Below are 25,044 nucleotides of genomic sequence, written 5' to 3' on the forward strand. Positions count from 1 at the left end.
TATTCATCCCCCCTCCTCTCCCCTGTAACTATTCCCCAGGTTGTTGCTATAAATGAGAATATGTTCTGTCAATTTACCTAGTAAAATATGGGTAAATTAAAATAAAAAATATATATAAAGAAATTAAAATATCAGGTTGAAAGAGGTAACTGTGAGTTGACATTCCCTTTTTTATCTATGCATATGTAGGCCCCCATTATTTTAGCCATGCAGATCCCGTTTTGGACGTTCATAAAACCCTTTTCATGATGTAGGCTACGTGTCCATTCCCATCATAAAAGGTGAGAGGAGATCCTCAGTGAATACCGTGAACCTTGTATTTAGAAATGGTATGAAACCTGTAAAAATGTGATGTTTTCCATTTCATATGTTCGAAACCCAAGCCCTTTTTATCCTGGCTATATTATGATATCATTACATTTTACATGTTTTTATTGTTATTATTTTTTAACTGATTGCTTGTTTTTTCGTAAAATGTTACAACAACCAAACTTATTAGAATTGTTCACCTTCCTGGTTTTATGGTGACAAAGTCCGTGGCATGCTTGCAATGCAACTACTGGAGATGTGTGAATGCAAATCTTATCTGTAAAATGGTTCCGATTATGTTCATAAACAGGCCTATTTGGGAGCAGAAATAAGGTGATTGGACATTCTCCCTTTCTATTTATATTGGATCAAAACCCATTGGATAAGTTCAGAATGGAGGGACCTCTTGAGAAAGAGTGTGGAGAGAGGATGTGAGGAATCAAGAAAATGCAATTAATATTCTCCCCTGTACAACAGTTTTGACTAGGTGGAATACAGCTGTCACGTTTACTCCCCCTCTCTGGCGCTCAACGTAGCCAGTTGTCTCATTATTATGCACACCTGCCACCATCGTTACGCGTACCTGCACCTCATGAGATTCACCTGGACTCCATCACCTTCCTGATTACCTCCCCTATATCTGTCACTCCCCTTGATTTATTCCTCAGGTGTTTCATGTACGCTAGTCGTGTTTCTTCCATATTTTATTTATTATTCAATTTGCACTCCCTGTACTTGCTTCCCGACTCACAGTGTACACATTATAACAGCTATGACCGGAAGTGACTTTTTTGTAGCAGAACTTACACTGCAGGTTAGGAATATTAACATAGCAGGTTAGGAGAATTAGGTTTTTTTATTATTTTTTTATTTCACCTTTATTTAACCAGGTAGGCTAGTTGAGAACAAGTTCTCATTTGCAACTGCGACCTGGCCAAGATAAAGCATAGCAGTATGAGCAGACAACACAGAGTTACACATGGAGTAAACAATTAACAAGTCAATAACACAGTAGAAAACAAAGGGGGAGTCTATATACAATGTGTGCAAAAGGCATGAGGTAGGCGAATAATTACAATTTTGCAGATTAACACTGGAGTGATAAATGATCAGATGGTCATGTACAGGTAGAGATATTGGTGTGCAAAAGAGCAGAAAAATAAATAAATAAAAACAGTATGGGGATGAGGTAGGTGAAAATGGGTGGGCTATTTACCAATAGACTATGTACAGCTGCAGCGATCGGTTAGCTGCTCAGATAGCTGATGTTTGAAGTTGGTGAGGGAGATAAAAGTCTCCAACTTCAGCGATTTTTGCAATTCGTTCCAGTCACAGGCAGCAGAGTACTGGAACGAAAGGCGGCCAAATGAGGTGTTGGCTTTAGGGATGATCAGTGAGATACACCTGCTGGAGCGCGTGCTACGGATGGGTGTTGCCATCGTGACCAGTGAGCTGAGATAAGGCGGAGCTTTACCTAGCATGGACTTGTAGATGACCTGGAGCCAGTGGGTCTGGCGACGAATATGTAGCGAGGGCCAGCCGACTAGCGCATACAAGTCGCAGTGGTGGGTGGTATAAGGTGCTTTAGTGACAAAACGGATGGCACTGTGATAGACTGCATCCAGTTTGCTGAGTAGAGTGTTGGAAGCCATTTTGTAGATGACATCGCCGAAGTCGAGGATCGGTAGGATAGTCAGTTTTACTAGGGTAAGCTTGGCGGCGTGAGTGAAGGAGGCTTTGTTGCGGAATAGAAAGCCGACTCTTGATTTGATTTTCGATTGGAGATGTTTGATATGAGTCTGGAAGGAGAGTTTGCAGTCTAGCCAGACACCTAGGTACTTATAGATGTCCACATATTCTAGGTCGGAACCATCCAGGGTGGTGATGCTAGGCGGGCATGCGGGTGCAGGCAGCGATCGGTTGAAAAGCATGCATTTGGTTTTACTAGCGTTTAAGAGCAGTCGGAGGCCACGGATGGAGTGTTGTATGGCATTGAAGCTTGTTTGGAGGTTAGATAGCACAGTGTCCAATGACGGGCCGAAAGTATATAGAATGGTGTCGTCTGCGTAGAGGTGGATCAGGGAATCGCCCGCAGCAAGAGCAACATCATTGATGTATACAGAGAAAAGAGTCGGCCCGAGAATTGAACCCTGTGGCACCCCCATAGAGACTGCCAGAGGACCGGACAGCATGCCCTCCGATTTGACACACTGAACTCTGTCTGCAAAGTAATTGGTGAACCAGGCAAGGCAGTCATCCGAAAAACCGAGGCTACTGAGTCTGCCGATAAGAATATGGTGATTGACAGAGTCGAAAGCCTTGGCAAGGTCGATGAAGACGGCTGCACAGTACTGTCTTTTATCGATGGCGGTTATGATATCGTTTACCACCTTGAGTGTGGCTGAGGTGCACCCGTGACCGGCTCGGAAACCAGATTGCACAGCGGAGAAGGTACAGTGGGATTCGAGATGGTTAAGGTTAGGGTTAGCTAAAATGCTCTCTTAACCTGCTACGAAAACTCACTTCCCGTTGTAGCTATAGTCTATCTAGTCACAACCTTGTACAACCCTTTTGAAAAATCTGTCACTACAACAGAGCATTATTTTGTGTATCTCCAGATATTTAATACAAAGCTTACCTTTAATTGGTAGCATGAAGCCTAGATGAGCACCATCATCATTCAGTATGGCCTGAAGAGAGAAAGTGTCAATGTTAGGAGTGTTACTATTCTTAACATACAGTAAGCTTAAATGTTAAGTAGTCTACATGTAAAAATATGTTGCCCCCATAACTGTTCATGCAGATTTAATTTGACAAAATAAAATGGATCAAATAAAATTAAAAGTTATTTACGTCCACTTCAGAAAATAAACATTTCATTAGAACGTAAGCATCCAATTCAGAATTGGTTTGTAATCGAATGTTTCACTACTCTAAATGTGCAATTAAATTCCCTTACTGCAATGCTGGCAGTGCTACAATGTAGGCAGGCAGCACTGCACTAAGAGCTCTGCCATTATGTGCACCTCCATGCCAGATAACTTTGTGGCCTGTAGCTGCTCTCCAACAAGCTAGCTAGGTGGCATAGTTACATACTGCCAAAAAGCATGGTTAGATTGAGAAGATGATTTATTTCTCAAAGCCATACTTCCATCCACACATATCAAACCGATATCCTTCAATGTTTTGTATTACAAGGTGTGGGTTAGATAGCTAAATAGCTTGTCTATTGGTTAGTTAGCTAACCTGAAAACATGGTACCTGGCAGGAGGCGTGTTGTTGCACAATTCGGATAGGGATAGGAATCCTAACACTAGAAATTATCCAAAACTATGCCACACACAAATAATGGTAAAATATATCCTGTTAATATCTAGCGTTAGCTAAGTAAAGCAAATGACTCACCGTGTGAAACCTTTGGCCGCAGCGTGCACTCCTGTGTTTGTAGCTTTTTGTGTATGGAAAACAAAACCGTGCATAGCATCCTTTCAAGTCCAGTTAGCTTCACATCGTCACGCGTAGTCACAGAACTTGGCTTGCTGCATTTATTTTCCAGATTTCAGAAGTGTTCAAAATGCACACTGAACGCTCTGGCCGAAAAGTAGGGTTGATCCGAGCATTCTGACCTAACAACAGCAGTCAAGCACCTAAGCTAACTGGCTAGCTACTTCCAGACACAAATGAGAGCTCACTCCGACCATTTTACTCGCCCTAGCAGAGCTGGTTAAGCTGTTTTCATGTTATCCTGAGTGTTGGTGACTGCAACTGTGCTGCTGGCAACAATTTAATTATGCGTTTTTGCCAATGTTTACTGGCACCGGCCACATTCAATTGGTGTTGAGCGTTCGTAAATTTGTCAGTTACACAGAACCCAAACCGGCTGCGCGCGTGCGCCATCGTACGCTGTCTTGCATAAATGTATTTTGTCCTTCTACACCAAACACAATCACGACATGCAGGTTAAAATATCAAAACAAACTCTGAACGAATTATATTAATTTGGGGACAGATCGAAAAGCATTAAACATGTATGGCAATTTAGGTAGTTAGCTTGCACTTGCTAGCTAATTTGTCCTATTTAGCTATCTTGCTGTTGCTAGCTAATTTGTCCTGGGATATAAACATTGAGTTGTTATTTTACCTGAAATGCACAAGGTCCTCTACTCCGACAATTAATCCACACATAAAACGGCCAACCGAATCGTTTCTAGTCATCTCTCCTCCTTCCAGGCTTTTTCATCTTTCAACTTATATGGTGATCGCATCTAAACTTACATAGTTTTACCATGATGGCACGTGGGTGCCTGCTTCTATAAACCAAAGAGGAGATGGGAGAGGCAGGACTTGCAGCGCGATCTGCGTCAGCAATAGAAAGGAGTTATATTTTAGCCCTTGGCATCGCAGACGCTCGTTGTCGCGTAAGCAGTGTGGGTGCAATAATTGAATAACATGGATTTCTACATTTATTTTGCAAAGCTCTCGGCTCCATCTCCTTAGCTATCATACTCTAATTCCACTGATTTCAAAACTCGGTCCTCCAGAAAGCGGACAGCAACACTTATACAGTTCTACTACATGATATCTTTAGAAAAAGCTGCATTAGAAAGGATTACCTACACATACTGACCAGCTCATATTGTAGACAGACGTGTGCTACACGGCAGACCAATCTGAACTCATCTCTCAGCATGTTCAGACCACTTATTATCTCAGCCAATCATGGCTAGCGGGAAGGTTTCTTACTTTTTCCACGGCTAAACCAACTAGGCTGGTAATTTAACATTTTTATTTGTATTTACAGATGGCATACAAGTTTGTTATTAGGCACATGAAAGTTCACATGTTCCAAAAGGCCTTTCTGCCAATAAACGTATTTGGAGTTTTTTTAAAGTAGTGACACGCAACATTTACATTATTTTTAATTTAACTAGACAAGTCAGTTAACTTCTTTGGGACAGGGGGCAGTATTTTCACGTCAGGATGAAAGCGTGTCCAAAGTATACAGCCTGCTACTCTGGCTCAGAAGCCAGGATATGCATATTATTAGTAGATTTGGATAGAAAACACTGAAGTTTCTAAAACTGCTTGAATGATGTCTGAGTATAACAGCACTTATTTGGCAGTCGAAACCCAGAGGACAAACCATCCAGGATGTGTTTTTTTGAGGTCACCATCTTTTCAATGGGCTTTCATTGGGAATCTAGAATTCTAAGGCAGGGGCTTGCAGTTCCCATCGCTTCCACTGGATGTCAACAGTCTTTAGAAATTGGTTGAGGTTTTTCCTTTGTGTAATGAAGAAGTACGGCCATCCAGAACGAGGGTAACTTGAAGTGTACTGTTAGATAGAGGCGCGTTACCAGAAATGCTCGCTACACTTTGTTATTATCCTGTATTGAACGCTGTTTATCCCGTCTTCAATTTTATTGATTATTTACGTTAAAAAATACCTAAAGTTGTATCACAAAAGTAGTTTGAAATGTTTGGACAATGCTTACAGGTAACTTTTGAGATATTTTGTAGTCACGTTGCGCAAGTTGGAACTGGTGTTTTTCTGGATCCAACGCGCCAAATAAATGGACATTTTGGATATATATCGACGGAATTAATCAAACAAAAGGACCATTTGTGATGTTTATGGGACATATTGGAGTGCCAACAGAAGAAGCTCGTTAAAGGTAAGGCATGAATTATATTTTTATTTCTGTGTTTTGTGTCGTGCCTGCAGGGTTGAAATATGCTTTTCTCTCTTTGTTTAATGGGGTGTTATCCTCAGATAATAGCATCGTTTGATTTCACCGTAAAGCATTTTTGAAATCTGACACATTGGCTGGATTCAAAACAAATGTAGCTTTAATTTGGTATGTTGAATGTTGAATTTTTATAGTAATTTATTTTAATTTGGCGCTCTGCATTTTCACTGGATGTTGGCCATGTGGGACGCTACCGTCCCACATATCCCAGAGAGGTTTTAACTTCTTACGCCCACCCGACACGTAGACGTCCCATCTAGCCACCTGGAAATGCAAATGCGCTACGCTAAATGCTAATAGTACTCGTTAAAACTCAAACGTTCATTAAAACACACATGCAGGCTATTGAATTAAAGCTACACTCGTTGTGAATCTAGCCAACAAGTCAGATTTTTAAAATGCTTTTCGACGAAAGCATGAGAAGCTATTATCTGATAGCATGCAACACCCCGAAAAACCTGAAGGCGACGTAAACAAAATAATTAGCGTAGCCGGCGCTACACAAATAGCAGAAATAAAATATAAAACATTCATTACCTTAGACGAGCTTCTTTGTTGGCACTCCTATATGCCCCATAAACATCACTATTGGGTCTTTTTTCGATTAAATCGGTCCATATATACCCAAAATATCCATCTATGGAAACTGTGTGATTCAGAAAAAAACACTGTTTCAAAAAGCAGCGTCATTTTTTAAAATTAAAAAAGTTGACGATAAACTTTCACAAAACACTTCAAAATACTTTTGTAATCCAACTTTAGGTATTAGTAAACGTTAATAATCTATCAAATTGATCACGGGGCGATGTGTATTCAATAGCTCCACGTCTTCAAATCATGTTCGGAAATCTCTCTTCCAAAACTTGCTGTCGGAGACCGGATGGAATGGGGTCTCTCTCCTTTGTTTGACCAAGAAATAACTCCCAGGAAAGACTGGCGACATCGTGTGGAAGCTGTAGGAATTGCAATCTCAGCACCATTTAATTTGGTGTCCCTTAAACAATACATGCAAGTGGCGCATGGATATTTTTTCCAGTTTTCAGTGACCAGTTTTTCTTGCGCTTTTCGATGAAACACACGCTCTGTTATAGTCACAGCCGTGATTTAACCAGTTTTAGAAACGTGAGAGTGTTTTCTATCCACACATACTAATCATATGCATATACTATATTCCTGGCATGAGTAGCAGGACGCTGAAATGTTGCGCGATTTTTAACAGAATGTTCGAAAAAGTAGGGGGTAGGCTTAACAGGTCTGGAGAGAGTTTGCTGTACTGAAAGTAAAGGGGCTGAATAATTTTGCACGCCCAATTTTTCAGTTTTTGATTTGTTAAAAAAAGTTTGAAATATCCAATAAATGTCGTTCCACTTCATGATTGTGTCCCACTTGTTGTTGATTCTTCACAAAAAAAATACAGTTTTATATATTTACGTTTGAAGCCTGAAATGTGGCAAAAGGTCGCAAAGTTCAAGGGGGCCGAATACTTTCGCAAGGCACTGTATATCCTAAATAATATATGTGTGAAATTAGTTTTGATTTAGAATGGACCATTATCATGCACCAGTTTCGGAACATGGGCATGGGGGGTAAAATGCACTTAAATAGCATCTCTGCACTTAAATATCAAATGGAGGACGCTTTTCCCATGGTTCATTTTCATGCCAGCCAGGTAGGCTACACTCTTGTTGTAAAGCTAAGCAATGTGCTTAATATTAAGAAAGTTGATAAATAAATATAGTAGGCCTAGCCTATATCAAATTGATGGGATCCTCCTTTTTTTAAGAGGCCATCAAAACTCTGATTTCTTACGCAGTTGCATAGCCCATAGAAATGTAGCACAACATGAGCTCATGGGCTGTAATGAAGTGTTTGATTAGATTTTCGATCACATTTGCATTGATGTCAGAGTGATTAGAGGGACAATAGAGTGCTGAGTACGAGGCAGTTAGCAAGTGGTAGACTACTAATGACCATCTGCAGACCGTGACTAAATGGTCACGTGGATTTGGACTGCCACCATGACTCGTGACCGCCGGTGTTGCAGTGATAAGGCCACCGTAATAGCCCTAGTGTGTGTGTGACAAGCTATGCAACAGTTACAGCTCTATGTACCTCAGTGTATAAAAAGGCATTTTTAGAAAGAAAGGAGGAGGAGGGTGGAGTAAAGGAAGAGAGGAAGAAGGATTGAAGAGGAGTGAGGAGAGGGGAGGGGAGGAAGAGAAGAAGAACAGTGGAAAAGGGGAGAAGGTAGAGGAAGGGCAAAGGGAAGTCTTAAACTAGATCTCATATTACACTTCAAGTGTCATATAAATAACACAGAGACAGAAACATGAGAGTCTGCACAAACTCACTCTGTCACTCATACACAAACAAACACGATCCCCCACACCCAGGGGTGTAGTGCTGCCTGAGCGTGACACTTTTTAAAATTTGAAAATACACGATGCTGTTAAAACTATTTCTAGTCAATTTTAAATTAATTATATTTCATTACCACAAAAAGTCCTTGAAAAACGATGGAATGAAAAAACAAATATGTATAGCAGCCTAGAGGTAAATGCTGGTTTCAACCCTGTCTTCTCTCTGGTGGTGGCAAGCCTCCTTTGATACATTTGAACTCGATGATATGTGAACGATATGTGACCACTTGGTTAAGGTGACACCGTTCCTGCCAAGGACACCCAAACCAGAGTGGCCACCGCAAAGCCCAAGGAACTTGACTCCTGCTGTAGCCCTGCTTGGGATATTTAGCTATTGGCTATTGGGTAAGACACAAAGCCCATTCTACTTTGGTATGTCAGGGTGGGAAATTGGACATGTGAATTGGGCCAAGTTGGAGGTAAAAATGCATTTAGGTTATATTTTATTGAGATGCATGAATACAACACACCAAAATCTTGATTTTTAAGGCTGTTTTAAAACAAATTTCCTGCAATTCTGCGTAGTAGGCTGATGATTTATGTTCAGTAGACCTATTTGGACAATTTATTTGAACTGATAGTTCACCTCTGTTTTCTTAATATGTAATCGGGTATATTTTAAACGTGTTGAAGATAATCACATCAAGAGTTTATTTATGATACAGCGTAGTACAGCTACACAATACAATGAAATGCATACTCATAAATAAAGCTCTCCTCGCAAACAGTGCAATGAGATCAAACTATGTATTTGTATTTACAGTGCATTCGGAAAGTATTTACACTCCTTTTTCTACATTTTGGTACGTGACAGCATTATTCTAAAATGGATTAAAACAAATTTCCCTCATCAATCTACACACAATACCCCCAAATGACCAAGCAAAAACAGGTTTTTAGAAATTTTTGCAATCTAGTAAAAATGTTAAACTGAAAGTCGACATTTACATACTGTAAGTATTCAGACCCTTTACTTAGTACTTTGTTGAAGCACCTTTTGCACTGATTACAGCCTCCAGTCTTTTGGGGTATGACACTACAAACTTGGCACACCTGCATTTGGTTGAGTTTCTTCCCTTCTTCTCTGCAGATCCTCTCAAGCTCTGTCAGGTTGGATGGGAAGTGACGCTGCACAGCTATTTTCAGTTCCCTCCATAGGTGTTAGATCGGATTCAAGTCCGGGCTCTGGCTGGGCCACTCAAGGACATTCAGAGACTTGTCCCGAAGCCACTCCTGCGTTGTCTTGGCTGTGTGCTTAGAGTCGTTGTCCTGTTGGAAGGTGAGTCTTCGAGCGCTCTGGAGCAGGTTTTCATCAAGGATCTCTCTGTACTTTTCTCCGTTCATCTTTCCCTCAATCCTGACTAGTTCCCCAGTCCCTACAGTTGAAAAACATCCCCAAAGCATGATGCTGCCACCACAGGTATGGTACCAGGTTTCCTCCAGACATGACTCTTGGCATTCAGGCCAAAGAGTTCAATTTTGGTTTCATCGGACCACAGAATATTGTTTCTCATGATCTGAGAGTCCTTCAGGTGCCTTTTGATAAACTCCAAGTTGGCTGTCATGTGCCTTTTAGTAAGAAGTGGTCTCCGTCTGGCCACTCTACTATAAAGTCCTGATTGGTGGAGTGCTGCAGAGATGGCTGTCCTTCTGGAAGGTTCTTCTGCAGAAATGTTTTGGTACCCTTCCCCAGATCTCTGCCTCAACACAACACTACTTACAATTCCTTCGACCTCATGGCTCAGTTTTTGCTCTGACATGCACTGTCAACTGTGGGACCTTATATATGTGTGCCTTTCCAAATCATGTCCAGTCAATTGAATTTTCCACAAGCGGACTCCAATCAAGTTGTAGAAACATCAAGGAAGTTCAATGGAAACAGGATGCACCTGAGCTCAATTTCGAGTCTCATAGCAAAGTTTCTGAATACTTCTGTGAATAAGGTATTTATAAAAAATAAAAAAAAACATTTGCAAAAATCTATTAAACTGTTTTTGCTTTGTTAATATGGAGTATTGCGTGTAGATTGATGAGGAAATGTATTTATTTAATCACTTTTAGAATAAGGCTGTAACATAACAAAATGTGGAAAATGGGAAGGGGTCTGAATACTTTCCGAATGCACTGTATATTAGCCTACAAATACCATGTAGTCGTAAGCCTTTTAGGCTATTCTGCAAATTAGTGTTTGTTTTTTCCTGAACAGGCCAAATGGCAGAGATAACATTCAGCTGTCCTTCAGCACCACAAGTTGCTTCAACTTGTTTAACATCGTTGCACGATCCTGATGCTCCAATCATTTAAAATAAAACTCATCATGATCTGTTGCCTACACCTAATTGTGCTATTCATCACTTATTATTAGTATTACAAATATAAGATTATCACTTCTTATAATGGTGCTCACTTAGTAAAGTTAAATCAAAGCTGAATCAATGTCTGGCAAGATCACATAATGATGAATTAGGATTTTACATAACAGAACCCAAATACCATGGCATAGTATTTCTATAACTTTACTGTTACACCAAAAAACACCTACTTTCTAATGACACTGCAGGATGGTTAGCTGAAGCTGAATAGCTGAATAGTCCCCTTAAAAAAAAGGAATGCACCAAAACTCAACAGATCACGCAACAAAGGTAGGATATAGACCTATGCTAGGTTTTACTGCACTGTTGGACCTAGGAACATAATCATTTCACTACACCTGCGATAACATCTGCTATATATGTGTATGGGACCAATACAATTTGATTTGATTTTGATTTGATTGAAACAATATACAAGAAAGGCTAATAGCACCATCTGCTCTAATTCATCTCACGAAACAGTAATTCAAGAAGATCAATCAAATGACTGGCAAGCAGATGCAGTTAAACCGTTAAATCGTGAATATTTGTCATTCACAATTGACAATGATGATGGCCTATTTTTATATTAAGTATGCATAGGTTGAGTTAAAAAAAAAAAAAAATATATATATATATATATATATATATATATATATATATATATGTATATATATATAACATTTTATTGAGACAATATGTGTGGGCATAGGCAGACGTTGAAATTGGAGCATGCATTTTACGCATATTCTATAATGATAGGATATTCAATAGGCTACATCTTTCGGTACAAACTTTGATTGATCTCACTTGTGCTCTATGAGAGTCTGCATAAACACTCACACTCTCCGTCTCTCTCTCTCACACACACACACTCACACAAACAAACCCACACAAAACACACACACACTGCTATCAAGTGTCCAGTCAGCACTCCAACACAGTTCTGTGTCCTGTAGCCATCTTTTTTAAAAGCCAAGTAGATCCTCTTTCAACAGAGACAATTTAATGTAGTAGGCCACCAGAGTCAGAAACTATGTCCCAAATGGCACCTTATTCCCTATATAGTGCACTACTTTGGGCCATATGGGCCCTGGTCAAAAGTAATGCACTATAAACGGAATAGGGTGACCGACAGAAGGCTACTTGACACAGGGAACACTGAAGGGCACTTATGTGAGTGTTATGGTAAGACAGAGGGGCCTCTTCAAAGGAAACAATAAGAACAGAAGTAGAGAGAGCGAAAGGTCAAGAGTAGACGAGCTCCTGAATTTTTCAGCATTTTTTTTACCAAAAGATAGATTTAGAGTTAGATAAACGTTGATTTTTCCACAGGAACAGGATACTTACTACCTTCCACAACATAACCTTCACTAAAAAATCTAAACTCCAGACCTACAACCTGATTTTGGACAAAATTACCTGGAAAGCTTCCTGCTACTAAAGATTCTTATTCCCAAGGACTATACAGAAAATTCTCTGGCAAACCATACAGTGGATCAGCAAAAGAATCACAGCAGATACCTGAAAAAACCATCCAACCTGAAACTGAGTGAGTAATCTTTAGTCTGAAGCTACTTTTAAAGCCATGAAGAAAAATACATTATAATAATATTTTTTTACTTTATAAGGACTGAATGCTAAATTAAGACTACCAAGATTGCTAAAACAGAACAGATCCAGCTGGAATTTCAATTAGCACGGAGGTGTGAAGTGAGAGGTGACAAAGCCCTTGATCACAACAAGGACAGGAGAGTTCCACAGCCTTCCCCACCCAAATGCAGAGGATTTTGAAGCCCCCGCTCACTGGCCTCCCTCTGTGCAGAGGTCATTAAAGTACCCCTTGGATGTAAGTACCCCTTGGATGTAAAAACTTAGAAGGCATGGAAAGAGTACAAAATAAGCTCCTCATGGACAACCCATAGACAAGTTTTGCTGACTGCTACAAAAATGGGAGTGTAAGCAATTTATATCAACACACTACCCATCAACACACTACCCATTGATTAACAGAAAAAAACTGTATTTGGTAAGTATCATGCTTTATAATAAGCCTATGTTCCTCCTCATTAGTATAGCTTGAGATCAGAACTTAAATGAGAAAGAGAAAGTACTTGGTTGGAAACTCAGGATACTAGACAAGAAGAACTCAGTCTGCCAATGTCAACCTGTACAAGTCTGGAACAGTATTGGTACTGGGCAACCCCAAACAGTTTCAGTTGGACTTTCCCAAAATTGAAGACTAGAGAAGCTCTCTCTTGAGAAAGACTCCCCCACCCCAAGCGAGTCAGACCAGACCTCTTCATTAAACAACCCCACAGACGAACAACCCCTTGCGGAAAGAACCTCCCAGCGCAGAGCACTACTCCCTCACTGAAATGAAGGAAAAATTAACGCAGATGGAGGTAAGGCAGGTGAAGCTGGAACAGCAGGTGAACACACTCCAGTCAGCACAGACCAAGACAACAGTCCAGCACAACACCACCCCCTCAACCAGACCCGGAGAGCTGGAGGGGGAGAGAGACATTCCTGCACTCTGGACTGTGGTGAGACAACTTCAACAGGAGAAAGAGCAGGAGCAGAAGAAGGCCCAGCGGCAGGAAAATAACAGAGCACTAGAGGAGGTGAGAGTGCTGAAGGAGAAGGTGAGAAAGATGGCATGTGACAGAGAACAAACCATTAGAGAGCTTCTCCCTGCAGAGAAGCCAGCAGAACAGCCCACCTCAGATCCTGACCATAGCCTCGACATCACAGCAGGAAAGATAAATGAAGAAGCCCAAGCCCAGGGGATCTCACCCCCTCTGAGAACCCCCCTGTCAGCCTCCTGATAGCTCTCCAGACAACTCCCCCCCCCCTCCCCCACACACACACACACACCCACACCCACTGAGGACATACACAAGCCAGATTGTACTCCTAATGGACCCCCCCAAAAAAACTTTCCCTAAACACACAGTCTCTAAACTCTGGTGTCCAACCACCCAGTGCACCCTAGACCTTTTGGCTGTAGACCAACTGGGGTCACCCAGCCACATAATAATACACACAGGCACAAATGACCTGAGATCACAGCAGGAAAGGGTGGCCATAGCAGTCAAGGGAGTGATTGAAAAATATCATTCTAGTTCCCCCAACGCACAAATGTTTTTTCTCCAACTTGCTACCATACAGTGGGTAAATGCAAGTATTTCCCATGACTGTGCCTCAAAACCAAATGTTTACCTGGCCCACCACACCACCCTGGACTTGAACAGCCTTTAACTTTATGACCAGGTCCACCTATACAAGACGAAGTGCCCACCTTCGCCAGGACCCTAAAGGACATCGCCCTCAACCGCAGCCCTACCACCTCACACAGGAGCAACAGATCATCAGACACCCCATCCAGACCAGCGAGACACTCTTCCAGACCTGCGGGACCCACCCACCCCCGGACCTACACATAGATTACACACGCCGAGAGGACCTACATCCAGACCACAGCACCACCAGCCACATTCACCCCCCCCCCCCCCCCCAAATCAACCATGTCCACAACCCTCACTCCCGAAAAGAGGGCCTCAAAGTCACACATAAACCCAGGCCGTGAGCAGGCAAACAGGCCCACCCCACTCTTACACTAGACCAAGCCAATGGCATGCTCAGCAGGCTCTGCTCACACTTACTGGTCTGAGGCCCAACCACACGACTAATAACATTGGACACTTTCACTATCTCATCCTGGAATATCCGGGGCCTGAGGTTATATGGGACGGCAGGTAGCCTTGTGGTTAGAGTGTAGGGCCAATAACTGAAAGGTTGCTAGATCAAATCCCCAAGCTGACACGGTACACATATGTAATTCTGCCCCTGAACAAGACAGTTAACCCACTGTTCCTAGAACATCATTGTGAATAAGAATTTGTTCTTAACTGACATGCCTAGTTAAATAAAGGTAAAACAAAAATATCTGAATTTTGCCTAAAGAGCAACCTGGACTTCACCAAAGAAATCTGAAATACAGACATTGTCATCCTTCAAGAAACATGGTATAGAGGAGATGGACCCACTGGTTGCACTCCAGGTTACAGAGAGCCAAACTACTGAGTGTGAAACAGGGAAAGGACACAGGGGGTATGTTAATTTGGTAGAGAGCAGACCTGACTCACTCGATTAAAGTAATCAAAATAGGAATGTTTTCATTTGGCTAGAAATTAAGAAGGAAATGATCTCAACAGAGACAAATGTCCTCCTGTGTGATACCTATATCCACCCACTAGAATCCCCATACCATCCTAGATTGTGAAATCAATCATTTCCAGGCCCAGGAACATGTGGTCTGTGGTGACCTACATGCCAGAACTGGAAAATAACCTGACAACCTCAGCACACAGGGGGACAAACACCTACCTGGAGGTGAACGCATTCCCTCCCCCATAGGCACAACTACGACAACATAAACAACAACAATGGTTCACAACTCCTGCAGCTCTGTTGCATGCTGGGTCATGTACAGTCATTGGCAGGCTTTGAGGGGACTCCTACGGTAGGTACACCTATAGCTCATCTCTTAGCAGTAGTACTGTAGACTATTTTATCGTTGACCTCAACCCAGAGTTTCTCAGAGGGTTCACAGTCTGCCCACTGACACCCATATCAGTTGACAGCAAAATCACAGTCTACTTGAACAGAGCAATACCCAATCATGAGGCATCAAAGCCAAAGAAAATAAATAATAATAAGAAATGCTAAGGATGGAAATAAAGTAGTGTAGAAACCTAACAAATAACAATTAGGCAACAACAAATTCAATACCTTTTAGACAACATCCTGGACAAAATGTTTCACAGTAATAGTGAAGGTGTAAACTTGGCAGTAGAAAACCTAAACAGTATATTTGACCTCTCTGCTTCCCTTTCAAATCTACACATTGCAAGCAGACAACCTAAGAAAATGAACAACAATGACAAATGGTTTGATGAAGAATGCAAAAACCTAAGAAAGAAATTTAGAAACCTATCCAACCAAAAATATGGAGACCCAGGAAACCTGAGCCTACGCCTTCACTATGGTAAATCACAAACGCAATACAGAAATACACTATGGACAATAAGGAACAACACGTCAGAAATCAGCTCAATGTAATTGAAGAATACATTTAATCGAACTACTTCTGGGAAAATTCGAACACACTAAACGAACAACAACACAAAGAGTTATCTATCCAAAATGGAGATGTATGGATAAACCACTTCTCCAATCTTTTGGGCCCTATAACAAAGAAAAAACAGCAAAAACATATACAGGATCAAATGCAAATCTTAGAATAAACTATTAAAGACTACCAGAACCCACTAGATTCTCCAATTACATTGAATGAACTACAGGACAAAATACAAACCCTCCAAGCCAAAAAGGCCTATGGTATTGATGGTATCCTAAATGAACTGATAAAATATACAGACCACAAATTCCAGAATTTCCGAAAGATATAACGTTAGCCATTGAGAACTGCAAATATGTTGCTACTGCTATCAATAACATTGCTGCCTTTAATTTTTCAGGTGCTACGAAGGTCAGTGGGAAAAAGTTGTGATGGACTACTTTCTGGAGGACAATCGTGCCATGCTGACTCTGAAAATGAATCAGACGATGAGGAAATCCCTAATTGAGGTAAAAACGTTTTCACAGAAGAAGACATTGTAGTCTTCTGATGACAGTAATGGGGAAGAAACGGCAATCAACAGTGTTGTTGTCCCGGAAGAAGTTGACCTACGTGTATGAAGTGTGTGTAACGTTAGTATCTGGAATTTGTCTTTCAGCATCAGTAGAACACGCCTGACTCTCCTCCACCAGTCATACAAGGTGAATGGTCTAATGCCTCCCATCAAAAAGAGAGCTGGCCCAACCAAGCACAGGTTACACCTGAAGCATGAGGACCTACAGCGAGTGGTGAACTTCATCAACAACTACGCAGAAGATAATGTGATAGTACTACCAGGGCACCACCCAGGACACAAACACTTTGGTGGAAAGCTGCTGCCATCCCATGTGACAAAAGCAGCAGTGTAGTGTCTTTACAAGGAATCGATCACACCACTTGGCATGTTAAGCATAAACACATTTTGAATATGTAATTGACATGATTGGCACAACTTTTATTGATCTCACATTATTTCTATATTTCCCAGAGTTACCTGTAGTCGGGCTGTCTTCCTTCACGAGTCTGTGGGTAAAACTTCTTCCCCACATCACAAGCACTAAGTCCAGGACAGACCTGTGCTGGCATTGCCAGAGGAACAACTATCAGGTCTACATATCTGACAATCTACCAGAAGCTGTTAAATCAGCCAAGCTGAAGAAGCAAGAGCAGCATCTCCTGTTTGTTCAGAGTGAGTGGGCTGTTTACCAGAAGATGTTTGCTGACTGCAAAACAACCTGTCAAGACCTGCAGTTGTCTCATCAGGATGCATTACAGATTTGATTTTGCTCAACAAGTAAGCAACATTTCCTCCTTTATACTGATTAAGGACATAGCTGGATAGATAGATATACACAAACAAATAAGTATATGCGTATATATATATATATATATATATATATATATGTATATACAGTATATAGTGTGTGTGTATATATTTATACACACACACTACCGTTTAAAAGTTTGGGGTCACTTAGAAATGTCCTTGTTTTCCATGAAAACATACATGAAATTAGTTGCAAAAAAAAAAAAGAAATATAGCCAAGACTGACAAGGTTATAAATAATGATTGTTAACTTTGCTTTTGTCAAAGAATCCTCAATTTGCAGCAATTACAGCTTTGCAGACATTTGGCATTTTAGTTGTCAATTTGCTGAGGTAATCTGAAGAGATTTCACCCCATGCTTCCTGAAGCACCTCCCACAAGTTGGATTGGCATGATGGGCACTTCTTACATACCATACGGTCAAGCTGCTCCCACAACAGCTCAATAGGGTTGAGATCCAGTGACAGTGCTGGCCACTCTATTATAGACAGAAAAACTGCTTCTTCCCTAAATAGTTCTTGCATAGTTTGGAGCTGTGCTTTGGGTATTTGTCCTGTTGTAGGAGGAAATTAGCTCTAATTAAGCCCCGTCAACAGGGGCGTTGCAAAATGGAATGATAGCCTTCCTTCTTCAAGATCCCTTTTACACTGTTGAATCTGACAATTAATCTTGATGGTTGTACAGTCGTCTCATATAAAACTGTGAAGGACCTCGGCGTTACTCTGGATCCTAATTTCTCTTTTGACGAACATATCAAGACTGTTTCAAGGACAGCTTTTTTCCATCTACGTAACATTGCAAAAATCAGAAACTTTCTGTCCAAATATTATGCAGAAAAATTAATCCAACCTTTTGTTACTTCGAGGTTAGACTACAGCAATGCTTTACTTTCCGGCTACCCAGATAAAGCACTAAATAAACGTTAGTTAGTGCTAAATACGGCTGCTAGAATCCTGACTAGAACCAAAAAAATTTATCATATTACTCCAGTGCTAGCCTCCCAACACTGGCTTCCTGTTAAGGCAAGGGCTGATTTCAAGGTTTTACTGCTAACCTACAAAGCATTACATGGGCTTTCTCCTACCTATCTTTCTGATTTGGTCCTGCCGTACATACCTACATGTACGCTACGGTCACAAGACGCAGGCCTCCTAATTGTTCCTAGAATTTCTAAGCAAACAGCTGGAGGCAGGGCTTTCTTCGACAGAGCTCAATTTTTATGGAATGGTCTGCCTACCCATGTGAGAGACGCAAACTCGGTCTCAACCTTTAAGTCTTTACTGAAGACTCATCTCTTCAGTGGGTCATATGATTGAGTGTAGTCTGGCCCAGGAGTGTGAAGGGGAACGGAAAGGTTCTGGAGCAACGAACCGCCCTTGCGGTGTCTGCCTGGCCAGTTCCGCTCTCTCCACTCGGATTCTCTGCCTCTAACCCTATTACAAGGGCTGAGTCACTGGCTTACTGGTGCTTTTTCATGCCGTCCCTAGGAGGGGTGCATCACTTGAGTGGGTCACTGACGTGATCTTCCTGTCTGGGTTGGCGCCCCCCCTTGGGTTGTGCTGTGGTGGAGATCTTTGTGGGCTATACTCGGCCTTGTCTCAGGATGGTTGGTGGTTGAAGATATCCCTCTACTGGTATGGGGGCTGTGCTTTGGCAAAGTGGGTGGGGTTATTTCCTTCCTGTTTGGCCCTGTCCGTGGGTACCATCTGATGGGGCCACAGTGTCTCCTGACCCTTCCTGTCTCAGCCTTCAGTAATTATGCCTCAGTAGTTTGTGTCGGGGGGCTAGGGTCAGTTTGTTATATCTGGAGTACTTCTCCTGTCTTATCCGGTGTCCTGTGTGAATTTAAGTATGCTCTCTCTAATTATCTCTTTCTCTCTTTCTTTTTCTCGGAGGACCTGAGCCCTAGGACCACCTGGCATGATGACTCCTTGCTGTCCCCAGTACACCTGGCCGTGCTGCTGCTCCAGTTTCAACTGTTCTGCCTGCGGCTATGGAACCCTGACCTGTTCACCGGATGTGCTACCTGTCCCAAACTTGCTGTTTTCAACTCCCTAGAGACAGCAGGAGCGGTAGAGATACTCGTAATGATCGGCTATGAAAAGCCAACTGACGTTTACTCCTGAGGTGCGGACTTGCTGCACCCTCGACAACTACTGTGATTATTATTATTTGACCATGCTGGTCATTTATGAACATTTGAACATCTTGGCCATGTTCTGTTATAATCTCCACCCGGCACAGCCAGAAGAGGACTGGCCACCCCACATTACCTGGTTCCTCTCTAGGTTTCTTCCTAGGTTTTGACCTTTGTAGGGAGTTTTTCCTAGCCACCGTGCTTCCACACCTGCATTGATGGCTGTTTGGGGTTTTAGGCTGGGTTTCTGTACAGCATTTTGAGATATCAGCTGATGTATAAATACATTTGATTTGATTTGATACCCTGTACAAATCTCCCATTTTACCACCACCAAAGCACCCACAGAACATCACATTGCCTCCACCATGCTTGACAGATGGTGTCAAGAACTCCTCCAGCATCTTTTTGTTTTTTCTGCATCTCCCGAATGTTCTTCTGTGATCCGAACACCTCAAACTTAGATTTGTCTGTCCATAACACTTTTTTCCAATTTTCCTCTGTCCAGTGTCTGTATTCTTTTGCCCATCTTAATCTTTTCTTTTAATTGGCCAGTCTGAAATATGGCCTTTTCATTGCAACTCTGTCTAGAAGGCCAGCATCCCGGAGTCGCCTCTTCACTGTTGACGATGAGACTGGTGTTTTGTGGGTACTATTTAATGGAGCTGCCAGTTGAGGACTTGTGAGGCATCTGTTTCTCAAATTAGACACTCTAATATACTTGTCCTCCTGCTCAGTTGTGCACCGGGGCCTCCCACTCCTCTTTCTATTCTGGTTAGAGACAGTTTGCGCTGTTCTGTGAAGGGAGTTGTACACAGCGTTGTATGGGTTCTTCAGTTTCTTGTCAATTTCTCACATGGAACAGCCTTCATTTCGCAGAACAAGAATAGACTGACAAGTTTCAGAAGAAAGTTATTTCTCCAGATACTCAACTAGTCTAAAGAAGGCCAGTTGTAATACTTCTTTAATCAGCACAACAGTTTTCAGTTGTGCTAACATAATTGCAAAAGGTTTTTCTAATGATCAATTAGCCTTTTAAAGTTATGAACTTGAATTAGCTAACACAATGTGCTATTGGAACACAGGAGTGATGGTTGCTGATAATGGGCCTCTGTACGCCTAAGTAGATATTCCATAAAAAAAACTGCCTTTTCAAGCTACAATAGTCATTCACAACATTAACAATGTCGAAACTGTATTTCTGATCAATTTCATGTTATTTTAATGTATAAAACATTAGCTTTTCTTTCAAAAACAATGACATTTCTAAGTGAACGCAAACTTTTCAACGGTAGCACATATATATATATATATATATAAGGGAGGCAGGCAAATACACTTCACTGAGCTGTGCAAAGACAGATTTACAGGGGTGAGACAATTAATCGTAATTTATCTTAATGTTATTTTGTTGTTTGCAGGTATACTATCCTTCTGGTTGATTGAAGGCATGTCATCCAGCGAAGGCAGCAGTGCAGTCATCAACTACATGCACCATTTCTTCACCAACTACAGAGTTGGGGAAACACGTGTGGACATGAATTGTGATCACTGAGGTTGCCAAAACAATATGTTTGTGCTCTGGTACTGTGCCTGGCGTACAATGCACAAGCTCCACCACAGTCTGGACCTTCACTTCCTGATCACAGGCCACACCAAGTTTGCCCCCGACCTGTGCTTCGTCCTCATCAAGCAGCCCTCCAGAAAGACCAGAGTGAACACTTTGTCTGAGATTGCTGGTGTTGTGAAGGACAGCACTGTGATGGGGGTCAACATCCCACAGCTGGTTGGACTGGATGGAAGAGTGCTGGTGGAAAGCCATGGCTGGCAACAACACCTGACTCCATATTTCAGGCCGCTGCCACAGATCAAATAGTACCAGCATTTCTGGTGAATGTCATTTTCATTGTATGAGGTTATTCTTCTTATCTAAACTCGGGAGGGGAATTAATATTGTGCAAGGTTGTAATGTACTCTACATTTTTTTTGTTATGTCCAAAGCTTTGATGCTTTGGAGCCAGGTGTTGTTGTTGCCAAGGAGTGTTCAGACTCAGTCGGGACCAGGTTTCAGCTGCTGACATCCTTCCTCCCATAGATGGTCTACCTGTAACAAGCACCAGCTGGACTGGACACTATGTTTTTGAGAAGATCAGGGAGTTTTGCGACAAAGAGTCCTATGGACATCACATGCCCTGCACCAAAGTCCAGGAGAGAAACAGGCTCTCCGAATACAGATTCCCTTGTTCATGCGTGGTTAGGACGGACCAGTCATCAGCACTATCTGCAGTGCCTCTATTCAAATGACTCTCTCCTTTTTTTTATCCTGGTGCTCAGCCACTTTATCTCTGATTGTATGCATATTATAACTACCTCGTCTATCACTGATATCGTTATTGATATTGTTCTTGTACATGCTGTATATTATTTTATTTATATTGACACTATCTATTTCTGATATTGTTACTATGCAAGTAGCCATTTGGCTGTACCGTTTTCACCTTTTGTAGAGACCCATCCACTTAATAAGACTTATTAATATTCATTTTATATATCAATATTTTTTCTATGTTTGGTCGTAACATGATTTTGTAACATAGCACAACAATTTCATTTGACCGTATCAAGTGTTCCCCTACATAAATATATGGCACATTCATCTATTTATGTACTGTACATGTGCACCTCACGCAGGTTTCAACTCAGGATGCATGGCCTTAACTTATGTATGGTATACTATGTGATAAGGGTGTGTGTAACCGTATATAAAGTATGCTAATGTACTGGTGTGAAGGCATTTGGGCAAAGTACTTCAGTAAAAATACTTTAAAGTACTACTTAAGTATTTTCTGGGGGTATCTGTACATAACTTTTACTTCACTACATCCTGAAAAAAAACAATGTACTTTTTACTCCATACAGTTTCCCTAACACCCAAAATGTTTTAACTAAATTTGGTTTGTCTGATTTAATATAAAGAATTTGAAACTTAAGTACATTTTAGTAATTTCATTTACTTTCATTTACCGTTGTGTTGAAACGCCTGATGTTTATTAACAGTGAGAATCGCAGAATGTTGAACTTAACTAAACGACGGAGAGTTTGACTGTGTGATATTAGATTGCTTCTTGTGTAAATATTTTCTGTCTGGATTTGAATGATTTGTATGTCATTAAGTATTTTTTTAACCAAATACTTTTAGATGTTTACTCAAGTACTATTTTACTGGGTGACTTTTACTTTTACTTGAGTAATTTTCTATTAAGGTATCTTTACTTTTACTCAAGTATGACAATTTAGTACTTATTCCACCACTGGATGTGGCTGGGGGTTATAGCATTTATTTCACATGATCCATCAATTTAGACAAGTGTATCTGGGTAAGCTCCATCTAATATTTATACATTATTTTTATCTGGACACTTTGTTTACCTGGATTTTTTCCATTTTGTAGGCTACTACTTTTACCACTTTTAGTATTAATCTTTACTACACTATTCACTGTTTAGAACATGACCTCACATGGGGGGCTGGCTTAAGAGGGTGTGAACAATGCTGAATGGGTGAAGACAAAGAAAAGCTCTCCAGTAGGTACCAAAACATTCTAAGGCCCTTTTCTTAAAAGTGAGTTTTTCAAGTATATCAACTTTCAAAGCAGAATTACTTTCCCATTATTCCTCAAACATGCAGTGTATGATATACCATTTTGTAGCTCTGAGTCTCTACTTTTAACCAATGTAAAGAAGCATTTTAAATGTTGCTACATAAAACCAATTTGAGCTGGTCAGTCACAAATGCAAAGTCTTTTCATGCTTTGTTGATTTCAAAAAAGCTTTTGACTCAATTTGTCATGAGGGGCTGCTATACAAATTGATGGAATGTTGTGTTTTGGGAAAACATCCGACATTATAAAATGTATGTACACAAACAAGTGTGTGGTTAAAATTGACAAAAACACATTTTTTTTTTCCACAGGGCTGTGGGGAGAGACATGGATGCAGCTTAAGCCCCACCGTCCTCAACATATTTATCTACTAATTGCGATGGCACTGCAACAGTCTGCAGCACTCGGCCTCACTCTACTAAAATCTCAAGTCAAATGTCTACTGTTTGCTGATGATCTGGTGCTTTGGTCCCCAATCAAGGAGGGCCTACAGCAGCATCTAGATCTCTGCAGAGTTTCTGTCAGACCTGGGCCCTGACAGTAAATCTTAGTGAGACAAATATAATGATGTTCCGAAAAAGGACCAGTTGGCAGGACCACAAATACAAATTCCATCTAGACACCGGTGCCCTAGAGCACACAAAAAACTATACATACTTCGGCCTAAACATCAGCGCCACAGGTAACTTCCACAAACCTTCTTCTACGCCATTAAAAGGAACATAAAAGTTTACATACAAATTAGGATCTGGCTAAAAATACTACTTACAGAATTCTGTAAAAATGTTCTCCGTATACAACGCAAAACCCCAAATAATGCATTCAGAGGAGAATTAGGCTGATCCCCAAGAATGATCAAAATCCAGAAAAGAGCCCTTAAATTCTACAACCACCTAAAAGCGATTCCCAACCCTTCCATTACAAAGCCATCACCTACAGAGATATGAACCTGGAGAAGAGTCCCCTAAGCAAGCTGGTCCTGGGGCTCTGTTCACAAACACGAACAGGCCCCGCAGAGCCCCAGGATGGCAACACAATTAGACACAACCAAATCACGAGAAAACAAAAATATAATTACTTGACAAACTGGAAAGAATTAACAAATAAAACTGAGCAAACTAGAAATCTATTTCACCCTAAACAGAGAGTACACAGTGGCAGAATACCTGACCACTGTGACTGATCCAAAATTAAGGCGAGCTTTGACTATGTACAGACTCAGAAAAGGGCAACCATTGAAGAACAAACACCATTGTAAATACAACCCATATTTATCTTTATTTATTTTACATTTTGTACCTTATTGGCACATTGTTACAACACTGTATATAGACATAATATGGCATTTGAAATATCTTTATTCTTTTGGAACTTTCGTGAGTGTAATTTTTATTGTTAATTTTGTATTGTTTATTTAACTTTTGTTTATCTATTTTACTTGCTTTGTTTAATGTAAATATATGATTCCCATTCCAATAAAGCCCCTTAAATTGAAATGTAACTGAATTGAGGAGGCTCATTGTCCTGATTAGCTATGTTTGGTGTTGTTATTCTTTGGGCTGTTATTGTTGACAGCTTAGACTTCCAAGTTCACTCAGCATGGTCTGCATCAGATACAACAAATTGTTGGTGAAAACTATGCTGCTTTCCACTTTTCTGTGTATCACTATGTGTGTGTGCATGTGTGTGTTGTCACAGGTACTTACTGCACAGACTTTGAGGACTGGGACCTGAACTTGCTGAACTCCCCTGGAGCAGTCCACTCAGTGCCCAGCTGTAACATACAGGAGAGAAAGATTAGAAGAGTGTGGGAGACAGGGAGGAAAGAAAGGCAGAAGAAAGATAGAGGGAGAGAGAGAGAGAGAGGAGGGAAGGAAAGATATATAGAGGTAGAGCGAGGGAGAGGA

At 41.1% G+C, this 25,044-nt stretch overlaps 1 protein-coding gene across 2 annotated transcripts in view; it reads right to left on the reverse strand.

Moving 5' to 3' along the window:
* b4galnt4a (beta-1,4-N-acetyl-galactosaminyltransferase 4a) overlaps positions 1-25,044 on the reverse strand; it is a 450,051-nt gene that overhangs the window by 118,964 nt on the left and 306,043 nt on the right. For both annotated transcript variants that reach the window (XM_021564073.3, XM_036949745.2), the window contains one exon: positions 24,844-24,911. In XM_021564073.3, coding sequence (XP_021419748.3) covers positions 24,844-24,911 — 68 coding nt within the window. The remainder of the gene's footprint in view (positions 1-24,843; positions 24,912-25,044) is intronic.

This window comes from Oncorhynchus mykiss, chromosome 2 (genome assembly GCF_057628025.1).
Source record: "Oncorhynchus mykiss isolate SJ-2025 chromosome 2, ASM5762802v1, whole genome shotgun sequence".
In the NCBI taxonomy this organism is placed as follows: Eukaryota; Metazoa; Chordata; class Actinopteri; order Salmoniformes; family Salmonidae; genus Oncorhynchus; species Oncorhynchus mykiss.